We start from the raw sequence: 27,772 nt of genomic DNA, 5'->3' as shown, positions 1-27,772 counted from the left end.
ATTAGTCTAAATCATATATTGGAAAAGCTATTCTAAAATTTTTAATATTTACATTTTTCTTTTTAAAATAGTATTTTCATCGCAGCCTAGCGACGACGAATCAAGCAGTGATGAAACCAGTCATCAGCCTAGTCCTGCTCTTAGACGCCGCCGCGCTAGGAAGAAGACTGTTTCTAGTTCCGAATCCGAAGAACGGCAACTCCCCGAACAAGAAACTGAACCTTCTAAGGAGTTGTGTAAACGCCAGTTCAGCAGTGGTCTGAATAAGTGTGTTATACTTGCTTTGGTGATTGCAATCAGCATGGGATTTGGGCATTTCTATGGTAAGTATTTGAAAGTTGGTTACATGTAAACAAATCGTGTGTATGGGCACTTGCTAAAAGAGGAATTCTGGGAACTGTTTTCAGTGTCATCATTAAATATATGACCTTGGAAAGCTTGCTGTTTATTTGAGCCTCAGGTTTCTCATTTGGGCATAGTGCTACCTTTCTCACAAATGTAGGGATTTTTAGCATGCCTGTTCGTTTATTTTTTGTTTTTAATTTTTTTAAAAGATTTTATTTATTTATTTGACAGACAGAGATCACAAATAGGCAGAGAAGCAGGCAGAGACAGTAAGGGAAGCAGGCTCCTTGCTGAATAGAGAGCCTGATACGGGGCTTGACCCCAGGACCCCGGGATCATGACCTGAGCCGAAGGCAGCAGCTTTAACCCACTGAGCCACCCACGCGCCCCTGTTTTTAATTTTTTAAAAGATTTTATTTATTCAATAGAGAGCAGAGCGAGAGAGCATGAGGGGCAGGGAAGGGCAGAGGGAAAGGCCTCTTTGCCTGAGCTGAAGGCAGACCCTTAACCCTTGAGCCACCCAGGTGTCCCTAAACTTTGCTTGTTATTTTCCTTATTAGTATTTATGTATATTGATTATCTTTAATGCAAACCCTATAAAAGTGTCTTGGATGAAAAGAGGAAGGAATTTCATGTGGTATAATTTTTTATTGGGGGGAGCCTTACCATTGAGTCTTATTCAACATGTCTGTATAAAGATGAGAACTGAAAACTTCATGCTTATTCACACACTCTGTATTAAAATTTTGAAAAAAACCACTTTAAACAGATGTTTTAGATCTTGTCAGTTTTACAAATTTCAATTTGCCGTACATGAAGTACTTCTAGGTTTTTTTGCTGGTATGATCCACAATTTAACTTTTGGAATATTCCTGTTTTGTTAGTTCCTTTCAACAATGTCTTCTTTATGCAAAAATTGAAGAGTTACATGTACCCTTTGTTAATGTGTGGAAAGGATGCATTAAAAACATACATAGTGTAATGTTAGAAGAAACTTAAGACAATATTTGTTTAAAGTCAGAGTTAGTAAAATATGTTTCTTCTTGTTTAAATTTATATTGATAAAAATAAGCATTTAGACTCCTGGTGGATACCTGCTTGAATTTAATACTGAGATAGTATAATTTGTATCCTTCCTTAAAGGTTATTGTAATGAGATTTGACTTGAAGTAATATGCATACTTTTGTTTATTATCTAGTTGAAACAAATGTATGAATGTATTTTTGAGAATGATTTTTTTCCCCACAGGTAAACATGGAGTTAACAAAGGAGAAGGTCTTATCTTAATCTTTTTTTCTTACTAAAAAATTTGGACAGTGATGTAATGTTAATCCAGATTGCATTAAAACTACCAATTGCATGACCTTCAAGTATTTTGTAGAAGGAACAATGTAGAGAGGAGTGCTTTCAAAATTGAGGAATTGCTGCTCTGTTTAAAGATTTTATTTATTTATTTTGACAGACAGAGATCACAAGTAGGCAGAGAAGCAGAGAGAGAGAGAGAGAGGAGGAAGCAGGCTCCCTGTTGAGCAGAGAGACCGATGCGGGGCTCGATTCCAGGACCCTGGAATCATGACCTGAGCCGAAGGCAGAGGCTTTAACCCACTGAGCCACCCAGGCGCCCCTGCTGCTCTGTTTAAATAAGAGTTTGGTTACTTGTAAAATTTACTTCAATGATTATATCTAATAAAACATTTTCCTGTACTTTTTAAAATTATCCTTTCAGAATATGAAAAGCCTGGGTAATATGAAATAGTTTTGCATGGTGATGAGATTGGCTCAGTGAACATATAAAAACTGTTAGTTTTCAGGGTCACTGTTGAAAGGACATCACTTTTTCCCTTAATTCTGGCACTGATCTCAACACTTTAAGAGCTCATTTGAGTTGATTTCAGAGCCATTTTGAATTTCTCATGCACCATGAAGTTAGTCATTGCATACTCCATAATCAGTCGTTTGCCTACTAATTATTTAATAAAAACATACTATTTTAAGTGAATTACTCAGGACATTTGCCAACCTCAGCTCTTTATAAATTTGGAGAATCAGATCTATCCTAGAAGGAGGGGAGAATTAACAGGATCTAGGATAGTAAAACAGTGTATTACAGGTATTTGCTACTCCTTCAGGTTCTGAAAATGCTTACAAAAGTTAAAAAAAAATCTTCATGTATGAAGCACCTGTCTTCCGTATGCTTTCTTTACATTGTAGGCTATCTAAATCAACAGTGGAGTTCAGTCGATTTGATTTTCTCATGGAATTAATGACTTCAAGTATTAATAGGTTATCCTGCTCTTCAGACACTGTAACAGAATATATCTAGGTGCTAAGCTATGTAACACAGAAAAGAGAATTATAGCCCAAAAGCTATACTTACTGAGTCATCCTGAAGGTGGTAGGATTTGAGCAGGGTCTGGTCTTAACGTTTATGCTAGTCGGAAGGAAAGTGGAGCATTCCAGCAATTGAGAACCTGACAACCTGAAAGTAAACTTTGCTGGGTTTGGGAGCAAGGAGAAGACTGACTGGACTACAGCAGAGTAGAGAAATAGTAGAGTAAAACATTGGAGTACATGGGCTGATGTAATGTTGTAAAACATCTTGGAATCCGGGTAAGAGTTTGATTTATAGAGTGACCTCATGGTAATTTTAGAGGAAAAGTGCAAAGAGGCATATTGAATGGGAAAAATTAAGACAGTTAAGAGTGTTTGTAATCCTGCTGTTGATGATCAGGGCCTTGACAATTATTGTGAAGGTCGGGGTGGAGAAAAGGTTAGTGAAATAAGGGACACTGAAGTAATAATGGAAAACATAACTTGTGATATTAGTGGTTTATTTTTTTAATTCCAAGAAGTGTGCTAGCTGCTTTATTTTTGGAATTTGGGGTGTTTCTAGGAAAGTTTTGCTAGATGATAAATATGGTGAGCACAGTTTGGCCGTTTTTATTCAACTTTATTCTAAAATGGTTTAGATCAGGTGTTATGGTTCGATTTTTTTCATGAAGATGTTCCCAGAATTGCACCCAACAGGCAGCTGGATGTATTGGCAAGAAGCTCTGGTAAGATTGGACTCAGAAGAGAAATCTTACTGCAGGGATAGCAAAAATTGGGTTTTTATGATTAAGATAGGCAGATTGGTATACATGACATGAAGGCCGAAGATTGTACCTTGGGTGGTAACACTTATAGTTAGGTGGCTGAGATGTAGGAAAAAGAAAAAACCAATAGTTATTAAATAAAGCCACATAAAGACAGTTGTCCAACATGGGCAAATTGAGTAGTTTTAGGTTATTTTCCAGCGGGTAAAGGAATTCATCCTGTCAGCAGTTTGAAAAGAGAGGTTTTCTGTTATTGTGGGAAATACAAATGAATTTTCAGCATTTAAGAAAATCTGAGATTCTTTTGAGTAATATTGATACAAATCTACCATGCTTTTGTAAATTCAAAAATTGAAAGAGAGGAAATGAATCTTAACAGAAGAATATGATAGCTGGTAACAGTTGTTTGTGATTTGGCAAAAGTTTTCCTTAGTGTTTTTCAAGATTATTGAAGAAATTGAAAGTTAACTTTAGCAGTAGGGGAAGACATAGTAAACTTTCATTACAAAATCCTGTGTTATATTAATAATATGTCACTTGGTAGATGTTAAGGTCAAGGTTGCCAGATGCCTTTGCCTTATTTTTTGATTCAGTGTTTTCTTTTTTTTCCTTTCTCTCATGCATGAGGCATGTAGCAAGCAGCATGTGAATAGCATGTCTTGGCAAATTAACATTTTGGTTTTTAGGGTTAAAATATAGAGAATCCTAGTTGGTTTAAGACTTCACTGCAGGGATGGGGTTGGTGGTACTCTAGTACAGACCTAACTAATGCAGAACTCGTAAATGATTTGGCTGTGAGAATGGTGGGTAATCACAGGCAGTTATTTTCCTTGTACTTTTTGGGCTGTGTAACATCATTTACTAGGCAAAATATAGTGAGAAAAAGATAGACGTTTTTATTTTTCCTTATTGACTTACATCCTATGAATAGATTCTATGGTTTCGTTCCCCGTTGAAGACAACACTTTATGTCCCTCAACAATCTCTCAAAAACAACAAAGTTGAGTGCCCTCGATATTGTAAGATTAGAAACAGTATATAAGTTTTTTTTTTCTTTTTTCTTTTTTTCTAAGGGTAACATAGGCTGGCTTGTTTTAGTTAAAAGGATCGTGAAGTGCTTAAACGTCCCAGGGTGTATGCTAAATTAAAAAATATACATTAACCTTGGACTGATTTTTATTAACATCCATCTACCACGACTTGTTGAATGACACCATGAGATTTTACTTATTTTTTTGTTTATATAATAAGAGTTCTTATATAACTGTGAAATGCTGGCCTTGAAGAAAATGATCCTATCCAGGTTAATTAATTAAGTATATAAAGATTAAATGCTTTATTATATGTTTTATTTATTATATATATTATATGTTTGGTCATTATAATGTTTCTGTTATGTGTGTGTGTGTGTGTCCCTAATAAAGATTTTCATTTTTCAGGCACAATTCAGATTCAGAAGCGTCAGCAGTTAGTCAGAAAGATACATGAAGATGAATTGAATGATATGAAGGATTATCTTTCCCAGTGTCAACAGGAACAAGAATCTTTTATAGATTATAAGGTGTGTACTACTAACAGACTTTCTAAGAAAGAATTGTTAGCCAATAATTATTGGATTGTTCAGATAAAAGTACAAAGCAGATTAGTGAGGCAATAATAATATTATAATAATTGTTGATTCCTTACTGTGTCCTAGTCACTGCTGTGAGTACCTCACATACAGTACTTCTCTTACTGCTCACCACAGACCTGTGAATTAAGGAAGTATTAGCTTCATTTCATAGATGGGAAAGAGGTTCAAAAAAGTTAACTTTTTCAAGGTTAGCAATTGACAAAGCTGAATTTATCTGACTTCAAGGGTGTTATTTCTAGTTACTATAATTAGCATTATTTTAAATTAATAGTATTAGAAAACATTGTTATTAACATTATTTTTACAGAACTAGCAAAACATTTTCAGTGAGAAAAAGGAGAGTTTGTAGTCCCTCTCTAAGATCTTTCCTTGATCAAGGGAAATAATCAGTGGGTCCTTTTTCTTTGGTTTCTTGTTAGGCCTGATGGAAGAGACAGCATGTTACACTTGCCTACCTAAACTCACCTAACGCCAGCAGGACTGTGCTTTCCATAACACCTGTGTGGGTTTATGAGGACCAGTGTAATAGCTGGTCTCCTCTCTGGTTCTTCATAAGAAAGATAGAGGGCTTGTAGATAAATTCACAGTAGAAAAGTAAACTGTTCCTTTTTCCTTCCATTTCCCCAAATTTCCCTCACAATTTATGTACCCCTTATAGGGTTATGATTGTATTTCTTTAGAAGACAGACTCCCACTTGATATCTGGATTATGTCTTTTTTCAGGCAGGGACTACTGAAGTTATTTGTAAATAGTGCAGTTTTTCCCACCTTGATCAAATGATGTTATAAAAAGAGTAGGCATTTTCTTCTTTACCACCATGGTTTCTGGTTCTGTAGGATGATGTTGGCTTTTAGGAGACTGACCCTACATAGATCTTCCTGAGTCAGTTCTTGGTAGGCCTCTGACCTCCATCTATTAAATGTGGTTTGGATTTTGAAGATCTTCATGGGAGACCTGCCTGAGATTTACTTATCAGGCATTTTAAGATTATGGAGTTTACTGAATGCAGAATATACCCTCCAGTCATTCTGTAGTCCCTTGTGCTCTTGCATTTAAAGATAATGCTACATTAGTCCGTACTACTTCATGGTCCACTTCTGTTGGATACACGAAACTTGTTTCCTTTTACATATGGAGAGTAGATGAAATGATTATAATGAAATTTTAAAAAAACATTTCTTTAGAGAGAGGCAGAGAGTATAAGTGGGGGGCGGGCAAAGGGTGAGGGAGAGAGAGATTCCCAAGCAGGCTCCAGACTCCGCCCCAACTCAAGGCTTAATTTCAGGACCCCGAGATCATGACCTGAGCTGAAATCTAGTTGGACGCTTAACCAACTGAAACACCCAGGCACCCCTGATTATTGTAAAATTTTAAATTTTAATTTGTTCTTTAAAGAGTAATGGACCAGATAGTGAACCATCCGTTTCAGATAGTTATTTTTCAAGTGGAAATACTGTCATTCTCCTAAAGGACATTTTTCTTTTGTTTCTGTATATCTGATTTTCTGGTCTGATTCAAATGGGATAATGGTAATGTCTTAAGCAAAATTTTATCATTTGCTGATTTATCTATAAGGTATTTTAACTGACTGGATAATGCTATAGCTATTAGCCTGTTTAAGCGTGTTGTTTAGTTTCTTGCTGTTTTGTGAAATTTTGTTACTAATACATATGTTGAAAAAGATATTCAAGGCTACTTTGAAATGCAGCAAAATATCGTAAACCTAATTGAACATGGTTTCCTCTCTTTCAAGGGTGCTGACTTCAGAGTTATATTGCTAATCTGGTGATAGTCTCTTCAGAAGATGATTTGAAATCGGAGAAATTAGTTATAAATGTTACCAAGATTGAGTCCTCTAAGAAGTGCTGAGAGAACTAGGAGGACTTACCTGAACTTACTTTGGGATGTTAATTTGCACAGGGTGAAGATATTTCATATAGGACTAAGATTGTTGAAATGTTTTCCTTTCAAAGAGTGCAGAGAATATAAATAGAATTTTTTAAATCCTCAAGTCATCTCTAGCTATAATTTTCCCTTTTATAAAAGATCATCTCCTTCACCTAAGGGTCAGAGAAGCCTTTAGTCCTGCCTGAATTCTTTTTAGGGGACTTCTCAGGAGAGATTGGAGTTCTATAGTCCAAAGATAGATCAGTCTCCTTTTCTCCTGACTTGTAGGTGGGCCAAGAAACCATTAGGCTTTCATATGATTATGTGGGAAATAATCAATAGTCACTAATAAATGCTAATGAGAAGTATCCCTAGCTCTATTTTTAGAAATCTTACTAGGGATAAACCAGGCTCTAGCTCATCTTTTCCAGTCTTTAAATTCTTCCAGTGGGCTATGTTGTTATTTTGATATAGCTCTGTGCTGTGCATTCTTACATATGAACTTTGTATTTTCTGATTTTTATGTATTGAAATACATATATATAGTATATGTATTACATATATATATACTCTATAAATATATATACTGCATAAAAGATAGTCTCTGCAGAAAAAGATACTAAAAATTTTATGAGTATTGGTTACCTAGGGTTATGTTTTGAAGATTTGAATTGAGCTTTTAAATAAAGCATTTGACATTTTTCTTCTCTTTCAAAAAACTCAGTCTTTGAAGGAAAATCTTGCAAGATGTTGGGCCCTAACTGAAGAAGAGAAGATGGCTTTTGAAACTCAGAAAAAGAACTTTGATACAGAAAATCAGCATTTAAGAATATCTCTGGAGAAGGAAGAAAAAGCCTTATCTTTATTACAGGAAGAGTTAAGGAAACTAAGAGAACAGATTAGGATATTGGAAGATAAAGGAACAGGTACTGAATTAGTTACAGAAAATCGGAAACTTAAGCAGCATCTGGAAGAAGAAAAGCTGAAGACACACAGCTTCCTTAATCAGAGGGAAACTCTTTTGGCAGAAGCAAAGACACTAAGGACGGAACTGGAGAGAGAACGACTAGTAACTATGGCTTTAAAGGTGGAACTCCAGCAGTTAAGCTCTAGTGAGTCATATGGCAACCCAGACTCTCCCAATGTATTGACTGAAAAAAAGGAAATAGAAGTCCTACGGGAAAGACTCACTGAACTGGAGCAGAAGCTAAACTTTGAACAGCAGCGTTCTGATTTGTGGGAAAGACTATATATTGAGGCAAAAGATCAAAATGCAAAACAAGAAACCGATGGAAAAAAGAAAGGGAGCAGAGGAAACCACAGGGCTAAAAATAAATCAAAGGAAACATTTTTGGGTTCAGTTAAGGAAACATTTGATGCCATGAAGAATTCTACCAAGGAGTTTGTGAGGCATCATAAAGAAAAAATTAAGCAGGCTAAAGAAGCTGTGAAAGAAAATCTGAAAAAATTTTCAGATTCAGTTAAATCCACTTTCAGGCATTTCAAAGATACCACCAAGAATATCTTCGATGAAAAGGGCAATAAAAGATTTAGTGCTACAAAAGAAGAAGCAGTGAAAAAATCAACAGTTTTTAGTGAATTTTTACACCCACAGTATAAGGCACGTACACAAAACCAGAATAAAGGCCCTACTACGCAAAGAGAGGGAAGGAAAGAAAAGCCAACTCACTTCGAAGAATTTAGAAAAAATACAAATTCACAGAAGTGCAGTGCTGAGCATGACTGTAGTGAAAATTATGATTCTTTCAGAAAATCTTGCTCTGGTGTATTTGAATGTGCTCAACAGGAATCCATTAACCTTTTTAATATGAAAATGTTGAATCCTGTAGGGATAGAGGAATTTAGACAGTTAATTGAAAGGTATTTATTAGAAAAACTGGATAGTTTTCATCACTGGAAAGAACTTGATCACTTCATCAATAAGTTTTTCCTAAATGGTGTCTTTATACATGATCAGAAGCTCTTCACTGACTTTGTTAATGATGTTAAAGATTATCTTAAAGACATGAAGGAATATCAAGTAGATAATGATGGAGTGTTTGAGAAGTTGGATGGATATATATATAGACACTTCTTTGGTCACACTCTTTCCCCTCCATATGGACCCAGGTCGGTTTACATAGCACCATGTTATTATAATAGTTTTTGACATTTATAGATTGGGTAGCAATTTTAATCATGTTAACATCTTGGAATGTTAAAGTACTTTTTGTAAAGAAAAAAAGTGCAATTTGTAAAAGTACCTTATTGCCAGAGAATTTAGAATAAATTAAGTCGAAAGATACAATTTTAAGTTAATAGCCATTACAAACTGAAAATTTCATATAATCAGTTTGACTTGAGCAAATGGCTAAATTCTGCCTTAAAAATGAGTTAAGGATGTGTAAATCCTATTTTAGCTCGTTTCTTTTCATTTTAGTTTATGTGGAAAGATAATCATCTTAAGTGAAATGATTTTTCTTTGGTCTTTTTTATTCATTTACTCACTTTGGGAAGTGAACAGTACAGAGTTGGGTGAACAGTACAGAGTTCACTCTGAAATCGGAAGAGCTCATATGTAACAATTTGGATCGGCCCACTTCTTTGTCTATTCCACTTACCAACTAAACTATACTTAATACAGTTATTACACAGTTATTGTTCATAAAGGTAGGGCAAACTTAGTAAGCCACAAGTTATAATGTGTGTGCTTTATATACATAATTTCTAAAAATAACTATCAATTGCTTATCAGCTTTATATTCTGTAACATGAAACTCGCCTAATCTTCAAATGTTAGCTTTATTTTTTAATCTTTGAGTTAGTTATACATATCTTTTTGAATAAATGTAATGTGTCTATAAAATAATGAGACTGATTCTGGTGTCTTTAGTCTTTAACTATATAGTGCCTAAATGAGCAAAACATTGTGAGGCTGCCCGGACAAAACATGGAAAATTCTTGCCATCAAGTAGCTCACAAGCTTTTGGAGAGTTAGGTAACAATAAGAAATTAAATAGAGGTATTGGAGGCACATGGTGTGTGGTGGCCTCAGCCTGGAGATGTTTGGGAAAGTTTCAGGAGTGAAGTGGTCTTTGAACTGAACTTCTTTAAACTGGTTATTGAAGGAGAAATGAGAATTTGCTAAGCAGAGCAGACATTCTACTCAGAACTATGTTTGGAGATATGAAGACATGCCACTTTAAGGAGGCAAGGTAGTGCTGGGGTATGAAAAGATACAGATCTTTTGTGAAGATCTGAAGGATCTCTTTATGCTAAAAGACTTGCCTCATTGCATTTTGGATCACTGGCAACAGCCTGAAGTGTTGGTTGGAAAGAGTGAAGCTAAAAGCTAGATGGTGGTCTTTGGAAAAACTACAGACATGAGCTGATGAGTATCTGATCTAGGGTAATAGGAGTGGAAGGAGACAGATTTGAACACTATAAGTAAAATTGGTGGTATTTCTTGTGAAAGAGAAGTAGAAAGTAACAATACCAGATTTCTGGTTTGGGTCACTAGTTGGATAGCGGCATCACTAAGATAGGGATACCAGAGGTTTTGGGTGAGGGGAATTGGAAATGAGAATTGTGCTTGTAGGTATCTGTTGACAGCCAAGTTGAAAGAATTAGTTGGCCATTAGTTATAGGACTCCTTCTAGCCCAGATTGTGTGTGTGTGTGTGTGTGTGTATAGATCATCTAGGCTGGGGTGATTTTTTCAGACCCCCGGGGCACACTAACACGTATGGGGTTGTAGAGAAAGAAGGCTTGAGAATACTGAAATGTGGTGGCAAGAAAATCCAAAGACCATCTCAAGTGAAAGGAGTATATATACATGTCTCAAATGCTTTAAACAAAGAAGAGACTGGATTTCATGGTGAATTGGGTGGCCATGAATGGCATTATGGACTGTTTCAGTGAAGTAGTGACAGAAGTAGCCTGATCATACAGAGTTTGAAGAAAGCAGTAGATACATACCTTGGGCTGTGGCTATAGAAAAAGAAACTTTCTTTAGTTTGTAAGAGATGTATACATATTCTTCAGTTTGTAAGAGATCTATACATACATGTAAGGGATGAAGCCGCTGGGAAGAGATTGATTTTGAACTAGAGGAGAAAAAATGGAAACACATCTCATTATTTTATTGTCACATTTCTATTTATCTGTTGAGTATTTCCCCTTTTTGCCACTACAGTATGTTTATTTTTTTTTTTTCTGTAGGATGAAAGTATAATACTGAATCCTTTTGGTATGGTTGCGTTAGGATTATACTTCAGATTAATTTAACACCCTTTTTCAGAGTGTTCAGATAATAGATTAATGGAGAAAAACATTAAGATTGTGTCTTATTTAAATTTAACTCTAACATAGATGAAAAATGTGTTTACTGCTTTCAGTCGACCAGATAAAAAGCAACGTATGGTAAATATTGAAAACTCCAGGCATCGAAAACAAGAGCAGAAGCACCCTCAGCCACAACCTTATAAAAGGGAAGGTAAATGGCATAAATATGGTCGCACTAATGGAAGACACATGGCAAATCTTGAAATAGAATTGGGGCAGTTACCTTTTGACCCTAAATACTGATCATCATGATTAAGTTAAATTAGAAAATGGTCACAGAAACATGGATGCTTTCTACAATGTTTGGTGTTGAAACTAAAATGAAATTATCAAGATAATGTCTTTCTGTCATTTCTAAGTATCAGTTTGATGACTTTATTACTCAGAAGCATCAAGTAAAAGCTTACTAACTTGCATTTTCCTTGTAGTTTAGCTTTGCTGAATTTTTTTGGCACTGGAAATGTTCAACTGTAGTTTTAAGGAAGCTGGGCATGCAACATATTTTGTGCATGAAATGTCTTCCTTCAGTGTATGAGCTTAAAGCAAGCTCAAATCATATGACAAAGTGTAATTAACACTGACATTTGTGTTAAATTTGCAGTAGAGCTTGAAAAAAAATACATTGTGATGGAATTTCATCTTTAACATTTTATAATCTTACACTTGCTTCTTGTCTTTTTGTGGGTTCAAGAGCCCGTTGACTTGTGAAGAATATGCTGCCTTCCTATGAGCTTGCTGACTTGTTCTCTTGTGAAATTTCTTGCACATCTGAATATTGTGGGAGAAACAATAAAACTACACCATGAGGAAAACTAAAGGTCTTTATTTAAAATCTGGTATTTGTATTAATATTTTTATACTTTGTGATATTTATTCATACATTTCCTCAGTAGTAATATTTGGTAAAGCAATTCCAGTGGTTTTCGCTAGTTCCACGAATCTTACCCAGTGTTTACAGGCATATTTATGCAGCATCTGAATATCTCTACCCAGCAATGTCTGTTTCTTTAGGAAAGATTTTTTTTAAAGATTTTATTTATTTATTTGACAGAGAGACAGCAAGAGAGGGAACACAAGCAGGGGGAGTAGGAGAGGGAGAAGCAGGCTTCCCAGGAGAGCCAGGAGCTCAATGCGGGGCTCGATCCAGGACCCTGGGATCATGACCTGAGCCGAAGGCTGCCGCTTAATGTCTGAGCCACCCAGACACCGCTTTAGGAAAGATTTAAACACAGTTCAGAATTTCATCTTCTGTTGAGTGTCCCTTTTAATTTCCGTTCATAGACATATATGTGACTTCCAGTTCGAGCTTCTGGCAAGTGAGTGTGGAAGAACACAGCAGTTCTCTCATAGTTGCTTGAAATTAGGAAAGTGCTTATTTCCTAGAAGTAAATAAATGTTTAAGTAAATAAAGGCTTTATTTTCTGAGTACTGTTTCAAGAACTTTAGAATGACCTGATTTGCGCCTCTACCACTTTTTTCTTAATAAAACTATAGTTTCTTTTTTAAGTAATTTTAGAGAGTGAAAGAGTATGCAAGCAGATGGGGGCGCAGAGGGAGAGGGAAAGAGAATCGTAAGCAGACTCTGAACTCACCACAGAGCCCAACACGGGGCTCAGTCTCATGACTCTGGGATCATAACTACAAGATCACGGCCTAAGCCAAGACCAAGAATCAGACACTTAACCAACTGTGCTACCCAGGTGCCCCAAAGCAATATAATTTCTTAATAAAAGAATTAACTCATGGTAAGTAACATATATATCTTGATAGTTATAGAACTGGAATGGATTTTGACCAGAGGAAAGAACCAATTACAAAATATGGGGCTTGAAAGAGACCATAAAAAAGTTGTCTGTTTACCCAAATGCTACACCAGAGGTGAAATAGTGAGTTTTCCCCTTTTTCATATTTCCTTACCTCCTCTAAAATGCTGAAGATGATCAAGTGAGTAGGCAATGTTGAATCATTGTGAAACTCTTTATCTAGCCAGTTTAAGGGATTCTGATAGAATACATCTGCTTCGTCAAGGTACTGACTTTTTCCAGTCAGGTCTGGGGGACACTGGAGAAATCTCATTGGAAGTGGGTAGTGGACGTGGCTGTGAAGAGAAAGTTACCATAATAGTTACAAGAAGTTAAAAAGGGTGAAAGTTTTCCAATTATTCTCAAGACCTATCATGTTCACATAACAAAATGTGAAGCCTAAATCTCCGCTGAGTCCCATTAAGGTAAAGAAACAAGACTTTAATGTAGTTTTCTCAAAGATGGACAATAGGATTGTTATACCATGTGCCTGTGCAGCAGCAGCATAACCTTCAAGTCCAAACTAAAGCATGAAACTCCACTTTAAGGTGGGATAGTAAGTCGTCAGCGTGGGAGACTTCAAATTCTCCCAACATCAGTATGCTTTTCCAGAAAGGGGCCTTTGGGATGAAGTGGGTGACTTCTTAATAAGAGAACAATTCCCCATGGGCTTAACTGGCAAGGTAGAAAACTTCATGAACGAGAAAGGGTTCTTGTTCTCTTCCCTTTCACATCCTTAAATAAGTTGTTCCTGTGTGGATTTTTGTTGTTGTTGTTCTGTATTTATATAAATAAGATTTAGTGATAGAGAGCAACATATGTTCACTGATGAATGGTTTTATTGTGGCATAGAAAGACTAGACTGTGTGTAAAAAAGATGGATTGATGAATTATGACAACTTAAGCCAGTTACTTGGGCCCTGCAAAAGCCATGTTTGTAATTGCCTGAGGAAAAATAAACACGTGATAAAGGTTATGTTATCTGTGAACTGCATACAAAGTAAATTTACACAAGACCTAACACTTCATGGCTTGTATAATTTAGGAGTGGAAGGTCTTGCTTCAGGGAGAAAACCAAAACAAGATGAGAAAAGTTGTAAGCGTTCTGCTCTGAAGTAAGCACTCTGAAGGAGACTTTTTGCTGCATTGTGCAGTTTGAAAAATGTAAGAGGAGAACTTGGTGAACTACTCAAAACCTAAGATAACAACTATACAGCCATGTATGGAAAGCAGCTCTATGCCTCTAGAATTCCTGTTCTCGCAGTGTTACTGCTAATGTGAGCACAGAAGGAGAGTGAATATCCCACTCTCAGCTCTAGTCTTTTTTATATAGTAGGTGAACCTCAATTTGAAGGGATACTTGGGTCTTACATCCAACCTGTGACTTTTGGTAGGCAGTCCCAACTTTCTAATTATGTATTAATGATTGGCATTAATGATTCAGTTGAGTATTCCAAAAGTGTTAAATTATCTTAAAATGATATCAGCTTCCATAGTTCGTTGACTTAATGTGCACATGGAAAATTAACTTCAGACTGTTTAAAGCCAGGCTAAGTAGATGTAGAGCTTTTTAAAGGAAAGCAATTTGCTTTGCCCATGTTCTGTTAGTAGGCAATTGGAAGCACAGGCCCAAATGGATTTCTTTTTAAATGTCCTGCATAGTTAAGGCAGTTTTAGTGTTGCATTTCTCAGAAATATGTAATTCAGGCATTAGAATATCATCTAATGGAATTTCCTCATTTTTATAGGTGAGACAACTAATATAAAGAGAGATTTAAAAAGACTAGTATAAGACCAGGGCAGCAGTTCAGCAGTAAATCTGGAGTAGAATCTAGTGTTTTGAGATTAATTCAAAATTTTAAAAATAGAAGATGTATTACAAAGATTTATAGTAAGCTCAATGATAATTTCTTTTACTATGGTTACCTTCAAATGATCTACAAAATATTTTATATTACATTTAAAGTAGATCATTTAAATATGTCACATTTTTAAAATAAAGCTTATTTAAAAGTGGTATATGATTTTCATTGACATAGTTTAAATGGCTTTTAAAATTCAGTGAATATGGATAAAGTTTCAGATTTCTTAGTCATTTGATCAGTTATCAAGTAAATTCAGGAATCTGAAAGGAATTTTAAAGTAGTTTCATTTTCTTAAGAGCATGTAGTGGAACAACTTCTATTACCTATAATAAGGAGTAGAGTGGCAAGGCATCATTATAAATACTGAAGCTGAAGATTGATTTGGTTTATTGTAACAGAGTTCTTGAACATGAGTCATGACATCAAGAGTACCTCGTTGATGAACTAAACCAGTATAGAGGGCAAGGAGCATATTCGATAAAAACAGGAAGCTGAGAGCTGGTTTCTTCCATGTTTTCAGGTGGTTTAGTGAGTACCCTGTATGAAGACAGACATGAACCATAATACTGGCATTCTTGCTTTAGGATAGCTAAGCAAATGTTAACTGCAAATACATTTGTAAACCTTAATGGAAGTAGCACAAATTGAAATAATGTCATGGACAAATAAGAAATAAGCAATAGGTCATCTTTATAATTTCTCTATTCGCTGTCATTGTCCTCAGATCTCTACATTTTTCTTGAAAAAAGAATGGAAGGATAGTGGAAAAAGAATGGCTAGGGAGTCCAACAGACCCAGATTTGAATTCTAACCCTGGCACAGGTGTCTTCTTTTACTTTGCTGAGCGTTATTTTCCTCATCTGCAAATGGGGTAACTAACTTTTCCAAGTATTAGGAAAAAGCGTACGTCCAGTGCTTGTCCTGGTACATAGTTCATTTGTCTGTCTCTTCTCTTTAACCTCCCAAGCGCTAACAATGGATTATGTACATATGTGGCAGAGTGTCCTCTGAGAAAAATACACCACTGGGAGATTTTCTGTAGTTACTGTATGTATGGTGGCATGGGTATCTGTTCCTGAAAGAAGTATGTCTTTTCTTTCAATATAGTGTTGGGCAATTTGGAGATGCTGAAAAATTTATTTTTAAATTTGTAAAAGTAATTCTTGCATGTGGCAAAAACCCCAAGCAGAATAGAATAAATGAAAAGTAAAAGTCTCCCATCCCCTTCCTATAGTCCTCCTCCCTAGCAGTAGCCACTGATAATGAGCATATAAGGATCTATTGAAAATACCCTTAAAAAAATAGGCCTTTGCATTGGAAAAGAATAAGCTTATTAATGAACTTGACATTTTGTTCATACTCCACATATACAGTCTTCATGGAATTAGATAATTGGTCTTTTGGAATTTGGGTATCCAGGATCCAGTCTGTGGCTTGCCTGAAATTTTAGCACTAATTCCCACCGGGGCTAAGGCACTGTTTTCCATGATCATCACCTAATTGACTGCTTCAGCTGTTTTAGGTTGGCTCAATCACTGAAAATAACTGAACATGAATAAAATTAATTTTGAACTGTTCCCATTTAAGGACACTAACATGAAGTTGGCCTAGGAGGGACTATTTCAAAAACAGGAGTAAATTAAGACCTGTAATTTACTTAAATCACATCTAGTACTTCATGTAAGGACCTATTTTTCATTTTTATATTTTAGCCAGAGGCTTCCATTGAGGTTAAACAATAACATTGTTTTTTAACCCTTAAACTGTCCCTGCTCCCCTCCCCCCAGGGGACTTACTTTAAAACAAGTCCCAGAAACCAGCCTCAGGTAACAAAGCTCAAATACAAGGGTGGGTCAGGTCAGGTGGAGACATTAATTCAGTGGGGGCACATACTGTCTTCTAGCTACTAAGGTGATGGGCTAGTTTCTATGGCTACTGTGGGGTGAATTGTAATTCAATCAGCCACCTGTGTGTGGCCAGGCCCAACCACATGGCCTTTGCTCTATAAAAGTTAGTCTGGAAAGCAGGGAGGGGTCGTCCTCTCTGTAAGGGGCGGCCCCCACCGGTCTATTTGACAGTGGGTCTGATTCTTGATGCTTGGCTCGAAATAAAGCTTTGCTTGACCTTCGCTTTGTATCAGTCTCGCTCCTTTAATCACGGACCCATTATTGAGGCATAACACTTCACATTAACTGAAAACACTCATTCTTTCAACTTGTATATGTTAACATTCAGTTTAGGAAAAACTAAAGATACCTTTTGTTGTACACTTAAATATATCTTAATTAGGTATGGTACCTTTATCGCTCTTATTTCTATTCATTCCTTTGAAGATTATAAATAATATATTGCACATAAATAATATATAATTGAAAATAATAAAATAACTTCATCTTTTCCAAGACATCTGATACCTGCCACTTACTTGATAGCCGAACCAAATTTGGCCAAAAAATCTTAGAATTTCATTCCTCTAGGAAATGTTTTAGATAATATTACCTATAGTTCATTCTATTCATTAGTTGGAATATCACACATCTCTCTCATTACTACTACTTGAAATAGCTGATTAGCCAAAGCACATTCTAAAAAGTGTGGTAAAAAATGTAGGAAGATCAAGAAAACTAAACCTACATGTACAATATATCTAAATTTATGTTTGCTATGGTAAAATAAGGAACCTACTAAAGTTTGAGAACTAGGATTAGTTTTATTAGAATTGAAATAGGATTCCAGGAGTTCTCTTATCTGTAATAATTCTAGTCACAGAACTAATAGACCAGCAAGCTTAAGAGCTGTGCTTTCTTGAGTAGATGGGAAAAAACTAAATATACCTAGTGGCCTCATTCAAAAAGCCACATTAAAGCCTATCTGGGCAAGGCACTTTAGAAGACAACTTGCCCTCAGGAATATTCAAATGAAGTGTAACCTCTTCAGGTTGCATTTGTGAAATGTTCACTCATCATCAGTCTTTTCACTCACTAAATGTTCCTTGAAAGCTTTTTAAAAAATGGGCATTAGGGATACAATGGTATGGTGACTGATCTAAAACTGGAGTGCACGATGGTAAATGCTGTAAAAATGGCATTTTGGGTAGAATGCTGGAAGAAAATGTGCTTGTATTTCCAGCTGGTTCAGTACGAAGGAGTCTTAATTAGGTAATGCTTCTATTTTATATTTTCTTTGTGGTGATAGTAGGATGGATCTTTTCAGAGAGAACTGAATCTCCCTGTTATTTGGGGAAAAAATACACAGAAAATGCTGGGAAGAGAAGGAAAGAAGGAACAGTTGAACAGATTTGGATTTGAAGACTTCCAGGGTTTTCAAACTGTCTGACATTGAACATTTTCCAGAGAATTGCAAAAACTGGAGCTGTTAAAGGGAGAGATGGAAATACATTACAGCTGCAGTGCTAGTCTGAGCCACAAGAGAAGCTTAGGATTCACAGTTTCCTTACAGGGAAGCAGTATGGTTTCTTCAGTATTTAAAAAAGGTAACAAGATCCTGTAGCTGCTGTCTACTAAGTCTACATAACTACATACAAATAATAATGCAGATGCAATTCTCACTGCAAGGATCCACCCTAGAATGAGCAAGCTTCTGAATGGGATAGGCAGCACACTGTAAGGTAAACATCATCTAACCTGAAATGTGAGACCCCCTCTCTAATTACTGAAGATTCTGTGAACACAAGTTTTCTTCTGTTCTGTAAACCACCTAGGGAGATCTTTTGGCCTCATGTAGTTTCCAAGAGAACAAAGACCTCGTATGAACCTGGGTTCATATGAATTCAGACACCTTCACTTCACATACAGCAGTCCTCCCTTCTCTGCAGGAGATACATTCCAAGACCCATGGGGGATGCCTAAAACTGCCAGTAGTACAGAACCCTATACTCTTCCAATACACACCTCTGATGAAGTTTAAGTTACAAATTAGGCATGGTAACAGCTAATAGTAATAGCTATTATTAATAGCTGTATTACTATTACTATTAGCTACTATTACTATTATTATTAATAGTTATAATTGTAACAGTAGGCTGTAATAAAAGTTAAAAGAATGTGGTCACAAAACTTTTTATTGTACTGTAGCCATCTTCCTTGTGATGATATGAGACGATAAAATGCCTTTGTGATAAGATGGAAGTATGGCAAATGACAGAGGCATTGTGATGTGGTGTTAGGCTACTACTGACCTGAGGATAGGTCAGAAAGGGGATCATCTGCTTCTGGATCTTGGTTGGTGCAGGTTACTAAAACTGTGGAAAATGAGGACTGAATAAGGGCATGCTACCATAGTAACTCTAACTCAAGCTAAATAACGTCCCAGAATATTTAATTTGCTCCTGTTACCTATGCCAACAAAAAGATACATAAAAGAGGAAGTTGTTAGGAATTTATAAGACTGATAATTATCTCTGGGAAATGGAACCAGATGATTAGAGGATGACACTATAGGGTTTTTTTTTTTTATACCAGGAGTTTATTTTATTGGTTCTTATTCAATCACTATCAGATCACTATTAAAGTTTTAAATCCATCATGTCCCAGCTGACTCTTCTCCAGAATAAAATCTAAAAACTTGAGTATATAAGAAGGCCCTGCATGAATTGGTTCCTCCTTTACTCAGCCATATCTCCTAATCATCCTATGATTTATCTTGATACACACAGTTACTTTTTAAGTTTTGGATACTTCCTATTACAATGTATTTTTAAGCAAGGACTGATGAGTTCCTTCTTACCAAGGTAAGGTTCATTGGAACGGAGGGGATGCGAAAGTTAAGGGCTGTACATTACTGATCCCATCAAACACAGGGGTAGGAAGGATGCACCCTTGTTCTGACAAGACTTAACAGAAAATCCAATCTAAAAGCCCAAGAAAAAGATCTCTACCAAGTCCTACCAATCAGAGATGTTTCTCTGGGAAAGCTGTTCAGTTAACTTAAGTTCAGCATTTACATGAAAAAAAAAAAGGCTGGTTTTAATTCTGTGATGGAACATACAGGAGAATGGGCCTGGGAAAGAGAACTTGGAACTATTAGAACAGTAAGGAGAATATTGGGCACAGAGATATCAGGAAGAATTTTATGTTGCTACTTCGCTAAGGAAATAAAGCTATTTTCATATAAGTCCTAAGAAATGCCCAAAACAAGATGTTTAAGGGCATTATTAGCATTTTATGTAAAGAGATAAATTATCAAAATAACCACCTGAAAGAGTGTAAGTGCCTCTGAAGAGAAGAATCGGAAGGAGGGCAGGGAACCATTGTTTTTTTTTAAACAAACGTATGGAATGGCTTTTCAAATAACGTGCATGTGCAGTTTTGATAAAACAATTAGTGTATGGAGAAACACACTAGCAAGTCTGTGTTGGCCACTGTGATAAAAACAGATGAAGCAGATACCCAACCTAAAATTAGTAGCAGGTGTTGGAAACCTCATCAGCACAAATTACAAGAGGTTCAACTAAAAATATCAATCTTACTAGACCAATGGCACCTTTCTTTTACAGATGAGGAAACAGAGGCACAAGGTTATACAGTTCACTAAGGATCAGAGCCAATTACAGAAGGTACATTTCTCAGAGTTAGTCCTGTTCTGGATAGAACTGAGGGAAATTCAAATTAGGCAAGAGAAGTTACTGTAGATTGAAAAAATGGCTGCAGTTATCCCTCTTCATGTCCAATCTCTACCTGAGCCTGAAGTTTCTTTCTCATCTCTTGAATCTGGTCTTGCGACTTGCTTTGACCAAAAGAATGTGGTGGAAGTGATAGTGAGCCAACTACAGACATAGTAAGTTTTAAGCCACTGAGTTTTAAGGTGGCTATCATAAAGAAATTGCTGACTGAGTTGTTTATCTAAAAATCAGGTTTTTAAAACAGGCCAAAACAAGAATAAAAACTGAGATTTGAGGTACAGTTTAACTCAAGATTTCATATAGTTAGAAAAGACACAAATTTGGCCATTTAGAACAATTCTGAAAAGAACTCTTGTCTGACATTGCTCCTGAACATCCAAAGACTGATGTCCCGGTGAGCTCACTATGGACTCTTAGCGGGAATACAAGTCTCTTCAGGTCCAATTTAAGGACCTTAGGTATGTGTCCAAAGGAGGGATCACATTCTTTGAGAAAATGAGGGGTTTTGCTAGTTCTCAGTCCTTTAGGGATCCTTCTGAGTGGACAAAATATGGAACAAAGGCTGATTCTTGTTCATTAGAAGGAGATCCTCTTCAAACCTCATCAGCATTTTATCTCAGTCTTTGGAATTGGAAACAGGTTACCAAGAATGTGCTACTTAAAAGATTCATTCTTCTGGACTAGGAATGAGGATTCAGACAACCCAGTCTTTCTCTAAAACACTCTGTAAAGACACGGCACAGAAGTGGAATGCTAGAAAAACCTTAAATTATAAAAATGGAATGAAACCAAGTTCCTAAACTAACCAAATAACACACACAAATATTTGACCTCTGGACTTGATTTAATTATAACTCAACTCCAGCTCAAGTGGTGGTAAAGAAAAATTTTAAATCTGAATAGTGATTCATGAACAGATGTGCAGATTTGCTCTGATGAATCCACCCACTATTCTTAAGACTTGACACATAGCTGTTCGATGCCTATAATTTGTGCCTGCATCTATATATGAAGTGAGACTATAAAGTCATAACACAAATGAACTTTGGTTTCAGCAATTCAGATGTGTCAAATATTTGGATGTGTGTGTGCATACATATATAAGTTATATATGTATTTGTATATAAATTATGTTTGTATCTCCGTTGAAGACAGTACATATAGCTGAGATAGTGTATACTTGATCAAAGCTGGCTGTTTAACCCAGTGGGTGGTTTGGTGTTTTTTTTTGTTTTTTTTTTAAGGTCAAAAGTTTGATATCATTAACTCCCTAGTTTTTCCCAGCCTCCAGTCTCAGTTGTATACTTATTTCTTCCCTCCCCAGTAGTGATTTTTTTTTTTTAATATTTGAGGGAAGCCAAGTCATTTATTCTGAATTAAACTTGAAGTTAATAAAGTTTCAATTCATATTTTTTCCAAACCAACCAATGTAAAAATTCACTTTCTCCAGAGATCAGTGCTATAAGACTTTATAGAAGTCACATGTAAAAAAAATTATTCCAAAAGACCTAGTGGAAAAATGAGGAAAAAGCCAAAAATAAAATCAGAGGCGTGGATCACTTTAAAAATTGTGTATGCATTAGAGTGAGTCTTAAAGTGGTAGATGTGTATGAAGAAGCATTAAAAAGTAGTTTCGATCTGAGAATTTTGAAGGGGTGGGGGGTGGGAGGTTGGGGGCACCAGGTGGTGGGTATTGTAGAGGGCACGGATTGCATGGAGCACTGGGTGTGTTGCAAAAATAATGAATACTGTTATGCTGAAAAAAAAAATTAAAAAAAAATTAGAAATAGAAAAAAAAAAAGTAGTTTCAACAGCTGTAAATATATTTTTCTTTTTTTTTTTTTTTAAAGATTTTATTTATTTGTCAGAGAGAGAGGAGAGCGAGCGAGCACAGGCAGACAGAATGGCAGGCAGAGGCAGAGGGAGAAGCAGGCTCCCCGCCAAGCAAGGAGCCCGATGTGGGACTTGATCCCAGGACGCTGGGATCATGACCTGAGCCGAAGGCAGCTGCTTAACCAACTGAGCCACCCAGGCGTCCCTGTAAATATATTTTTCATTTGTCAAATGAAGAATTCCATAGTTTAATCATAAACTTAAAATGCTATTATAAAATAGACATATTTCATTACTTTAGAATGAAAGAGTCCTACAGCCAGAAACACCACCACTGAAAGGTCCTTTGCATATTAAATCCTCATGTTTTTATATCACATTTTATATCACATTTAGTATATTTAGGCAGTAAAAAGAATACTGTAATAGTCTACCTTGTAATTAAGGAGCATCTCTCATTAAGTTTAGTTGAAAACGTATTTTAGTGTTCAAGGAAAATTTATTATCTAACCTATTTCTACATAAATGCAACTTTTTCTATATTAAAAATACTTACCACAGAACACCATACAGAATGGTAAAACTGGATAGATAAACCTAAATTCTTTGTGGCTCAACATGCTATAATAAAAAAAGATATTAAGAGAATTATATGACAATTTGAGAAGTAAATATATTTAAAATGAAATATTAACAACCTGTTTTTCTAAATACTGAGACTGAATTTCCTGCTTCAGGACTCAGTCTCATTATTTTTTGGTTAAAAGGTGATGATGTGTTAAAAGTAATCCTAATATTTTATGTCAATGTGAAATTCTAAAGTACAATTACATTCTAAAAAAGATTTCTGTTACCAATCCAATTAAGTCATATTACTCAAATTTGGAATAAAGATACATACATTTTCATTTAAAAATATTTCTCTAGTCCTTCACTACTTAAAATTTTGGTAGTTTCAAATTTTAAGAGCAAATAAAATTTTTTCAGCTCCTTGAAAACTGAATGTAATCCTTGTCAAGCAAACTATACATATCAGAAGTATTCATTCTGAGCATCAGCATAATTATTACCTTTTCTGTCTGCTAAATAATCTCCAGTAATAAATCATAAGAGTTAATACATATCCAGAAGATAAACAGTTTACTTTTTGAAGAATTTAATTTAAATTCTTGGTAACATTAAATAAATTATTTGAACAAATAAAATCTTACCTATAAACTAGCAGTGTCCATAGCACAGTTACCAAAAGTATTCGGTACCTCTTTGGGGCCAGAAAGCAGCCATGAATAAAGAAGGGTAAGTGAGTACCCAAGACAGCTGGAAATCCTTGACTAAAGTACCAATACCATGGATGAGAACCATAAAACATTCCCAAATTCTGAAGCACGTTAAATTTCAAAAAGTTATATTGAACCAGGGTCCACTGGAATAGTTGATGGAAAGAAAACAGAAATATATTAGTGCCAAGTATGAATCTTCGACATTAGGGAATTTGGCAGAATCTTGAATGAAGTCTAAAAACCAAACAATACTTTATATTAATAATTTGGATTAATTACAACATGAAATCATTCTTTATTCATTTTTAATGTTCTAAGTTTTAATGTGTTGTTGATTTATTAAAAAAACTAGATTTCTGCAATTCAAGAAATCATGAATAAATGTTCATATGTATTTTGATAATGTAAGTTTTATATACAGTAAATGATAAAGAAGATCCTCAAAATGGGTTTTGTATGAGTATATGAGTTACCCATATTAAAAACTTTATAGTTTACGATATCACATATTAAAATATAAGCCTTGAGAACATTACCTTTTGAATTGTCACCACCACCAACAACAACAGTTCAGCAACAACAGCAGTTAACAGTAAGTGCTCATTTCTGCCAGGCAATATTATAAGCATTTACATGCATTATCTCATTTAATCCTTCAACCTTATGAAACATGTACCACAGTTATTTCCAGTTAAGGAAACTTATCCAAGGTCACATAGCTAATAATGAAGGCACCAGATTTCAAACTGTGGCAACCTGATTCCAGAGCCCCTAAGTGACTTAAAATCAGGGAACCTTTAAAAACAAACAAAGGCCATAACCAACAGTCATGACATTAAAATGTCAAATCAAATCCTTGAAGAGAGTATTCTGATTAATTTGGAATTCTGAATGATTGAGTTCAATTAAAGTTTAAAAATTTAACCTTTGTAACAAACCTGACTAAATTGTACAAACTTGACAAAAATGCCATAAAATGGACTCCTTTTAACTTCAACTATGAATACACAATTCCGTTTTATAGAAAACACAGCAAATTGAATGAAAGGCAGATGCCAATAGTTTTTTTTTTCAATGTATCCCATATACATGTGTTCCTAAATATTCACAGATTAATAAGTCAGGTTGAGTTTTTAGTGTAATAAATGGTTAGATTAAAAATAGCTATTAGCTTAATGTATTTTTACTTACTTGACCAAAAAAAATACGATCAACTATCAGAGACAAACTCAAAGTGACAAATCTGAAAAACAAAGTAGAAGGGTGATTAACACTCTGAACTTACAAAAAATCCAATATTGGCATATGGCTTTTACAAATGCTTGGCTAACCAAAGTCACTTCAAAAATGCCTTACACTTTTGCAAACTGAATATGGATTTACACGTTGAGAGATCTTTCACTGATAGAAGCTGTATTTAAGGAAAGTTTCTAAAAGTAATAAACACTGTATTATCTATTGCTATACAACAAAGTACCCTAAACGTTGGCAACTTAAAACTATGAACATTTATTACTTCATTGTGGGCCAGAATCCAAGTGGAGCTTAGCTGGGTGTCCCTGGGTCAAAGCCTTTCATGAATTGTCAAAATGTTGGCTGGGGCTAAAGAGTTTCATCTGAAGGCTTGACTGGTGCTGGTGGGGAAATCTGCTTCCAAGCTCACTCAACATGGATGTTGGCAGAGCTCAATCTCCCACACATGGGAGATTTTAAAGACTTTTAAAGACTACCTCCTGACATGGAGACCGGCATCCCACAGGGTAGGTCAGCAAAGAGAGAGTAAGATGGGCATCTAGCATGGATGCCAAGTCCTTTTATAACCCAATCATGGAAGTGACATCCCTCCTGCCACATTGCTATTTGTTAGAATTGACTCAAAATGTCCAGCACAAGCTCAAGGGAGGAGGATTATATAATAGCATGAGTATCAAGAGGATGGGATCAGTGGGGGCCATCTCAGAGGCTGCATACTATAAACATATACACAGAAAAACACACTATGTATGAGTGAGTATAAGCCTTCATGAATCATCACTGCATGGACACAATTGTGTAACTGTCCTATAGACCAGGGTATGGAGCATTAGCAGCACTTCAAAAGGCTCTTCTATCTTTCCAACCAGTCAATCTCCACTCCTTTTGCAAAGGGGACCACTATCCTGACTTATGATAGTTTAGATGTTTTACCTTTACTGAATTTTACAAAAATGAAATCACACTGTAGTACTCATATCCAATTTCCTTCAATCATGTGAGATTTAACCACATTTTTTTGTACGTTGCAGTACTTCATTTATAATACGATATAGTATTCTGCTGAATTACTATGCCACAATGTATTTATTCTGTTGATGGATGCTTTTTTTTTTTTTTTTTAGCTATTATGAACAGTGCTATGAGCATTCTTTTATGTGCCTTTTGTTTCCCAAATATATGTACTTACATTTCTGATGAGTATATACCTAGGATTGAATTACTGGGCTCCGGGGTATAAGTGCAATCAGCTTTAGTAAATTCTTACAGTTTTCCAAAGTGGTTGTATCAATTTATATTCCCACAGGAATATATAAAGTCTTTATATCCTTTCAGGCATTTGGGTAGATGTATACTAGGATGTCATGGTGGTTTTCATTTACATTTCCTGAGTGACTAATAAGTGAGTACCTTTATACTTCTTGTCCATTTAAATATCTTTTGAAGTGCCTGTTCAGGTCTTTTAATCAGTTTTCTATTTTTCTTAAAGATTTGTACAAGTTTTGTATATAATTGATAGACGTTTTTTCTTGGTGTTGTGTTTTATACTACAAATATCTTCTGGTCTGAGGCTTGCTTTTTCACTCTTAATGGTGAATCTGTTGAACAAAAGTCTTGAATTTTAATGTATTCAAATGCATTTATCTTTCCCTTTATAGTTAATACTACATTCTACTTAAGAAATCTCTGCTTGTCTCAAGGTCATGAAGATATTCTATCACATCTTGAAGAAGTGCAATTCTTTTACCTTTACATTAATATCTATATTTCCCTGGATTTTTATTTTTTGTTATGGTGGCAAGTAGGGGTCCATATGGATATCCAGCTAATTATATATTTATTGAAAAGACTTACTGTATTGCCTTATCACTGTTAATCACAAATGAGTGACTTTATGTCTGGGTCTGTTGTTGGACTATTATGTCTCACCAGTCAGTCTATTTGTTTTGCACTGATTCTAAGTTGTCTTAATTACTGTAACTTTGTAAGAAGTCTTAATACCTAGTAAAGTCAAGTCATCCAACATTATTTTCTCTAATTCTTTTAGTTAGTATTTTGCATTCCACTTAAATATTTAAAATCAGCTTTATCAGTTCATACACACACACACACACACACACACACACACACACACACACACACACACACACCCATACTGGGCTTTAATTGGAACTCCACTGAATATACAGATCACAGTTTGGGGAGAGTTGATGTCTTTAAAATATTGAGTCTTCCATCCATGAACATGGCATATTCTTCCATTTATTTAGGTCTTTATTAGTTTCTCCCAATAATGTTTTATACCTTCCTATGTAGAGTCCTTGTATACCTTTTATTATTTTATTCATAGAAAGAGAGAGGGAACACAAGCAGGAGGAATGGGAGAGGGAAAAGCAGGCTTCCCACCGAGCAGGGAGCCTGATGTGGGGTTCGATCCCAGGACCTTGGGATCATGACCTGAGCTGAAGGCAGATGCTTAACCAACTGAGCCCCCCAGGCACCCCTTAATTTTTTATTTTGACATAATTTCTGACTGAGAAAAGTTGCAAGGATTGTATAAAGAATTTCCATATATCCTTCACCTAGATTTCCCAAATGTTAGCATTTTACCATATTTGCTTTATCTTTTTCTTTCTCTTTAAATATGTATTTTTTTTCTGAATTGTTTAGTAAGTTGCAGACATCATTCACCTTTATCCCTATACTTCAGTGGCTATTTCCTAAAAACAAGAAAATTCTCTTACATCACAAATAATCAGAAACAGGAAATACAAAGTTTTTATGGCTATCTA

The 27,772-nt window shown here is 35.5% G+C and overlaps 2 protein-coding genes across 11 annotated transcripts in view; one reads left to right on the top strand and one right to left on the bottom strand.

Annotated features, from left to right (window-relative positions):
• Positions 1 to 12,742, top strand: part of CCPG1 (cell cycle progression 1) — a 40,643-nt gene extending 27,901 nt beyond the window's left edge. For 3 of the 6 annotated variants that reach the window (XM_047738176.1, XM_047738178.1, XM_047738175.1), the window contains 4 exons: positions 72 to 323; positions 4,881 to 5,002; positions 7,687 to 9,092; positions 11,359 to 12,122. In XM_047738176.1, coding sequence (XP_047594132.1) covers positions 72 to 323; positions 4,881 to 5,002; positions 7,687 to 9,092; positions 11,359 to 11,548 — 1,970 coding nt within the window. In that variant the 3' untranslated portion in view covers positions 11,549 to 12,122. Of the gene's footprint in view, positions 1 to 71; positions 324 to 1,594; positions 1,622 to 4,880; positions 5,003 to 7,686; positions 9,093 to 11,358; positions 12,124 to 12,586 lie in introns of those variants that run through there. The other 3 variants (XM_047738174.1, XM_047738173.1, XM_047738177.1) reach the window with 2 other exon arrangements.
• PIGB (phosphatidylinositol glycan anchor biosynthesis class B) overlaps positions 12,113 to 27,772 on the bottom strand; it is a 38,240-nt gene continuing 22,580 nt past the window's right edge. For all 5 annotated transcript variants that reach the window (XM_047738179.1, XM_047738181.1, XM_047738180.1 and 2 more), the window contains 6 exons: positions 24,918 to 24,969; positions 23,658 to 23,869; positions 23,003 to 23,067; positions 15,296 to 15,509; positions 13,223 to 13,403; positions 12,113 to 12,684 (listed from right to left, as the gene is read on the bottom strand). In XM_047738179.1, coding sequence (XP_047594135.1) covers positions 12,547 to 12,684; positions 13,223 to 13,403; positions 15,296 to 15,509; positions 23,003 to 23,067; positions 23,658 to 23,869; positions 24,918 to 24,969 — 862 coding nt within the window. In that variant the 3' untranslated portion in view covers positions 12,113 to 12,546. The remainder of the gene's footprint in view (positions 12,685 to 13,222; positions 13,404 to 15,295; positions 15,510 to 23,002; positions 23,068 to 23,657; positions 23,870 to 24,917; positions 24,970 to 27,772) is intronic.

Source organism: Lutra lutra, chromosome 7 (assembly GCF_902655055.1).
Source record: "Lutra lutra chromosome 7, mLutLut1.2, whole genome shotgun sequence".
Lineage (NCBI taxonomy): Eukaryota > Metazoa > Chordata > Mammalia > Carnivora > Mustelidae > Lutra > Lutra lutra.
The sequence above is the reverse complement of the archived record's forward strand: the minus strand, read 5'-3'. Positions and strand labels throughout refer to the sequence as shown.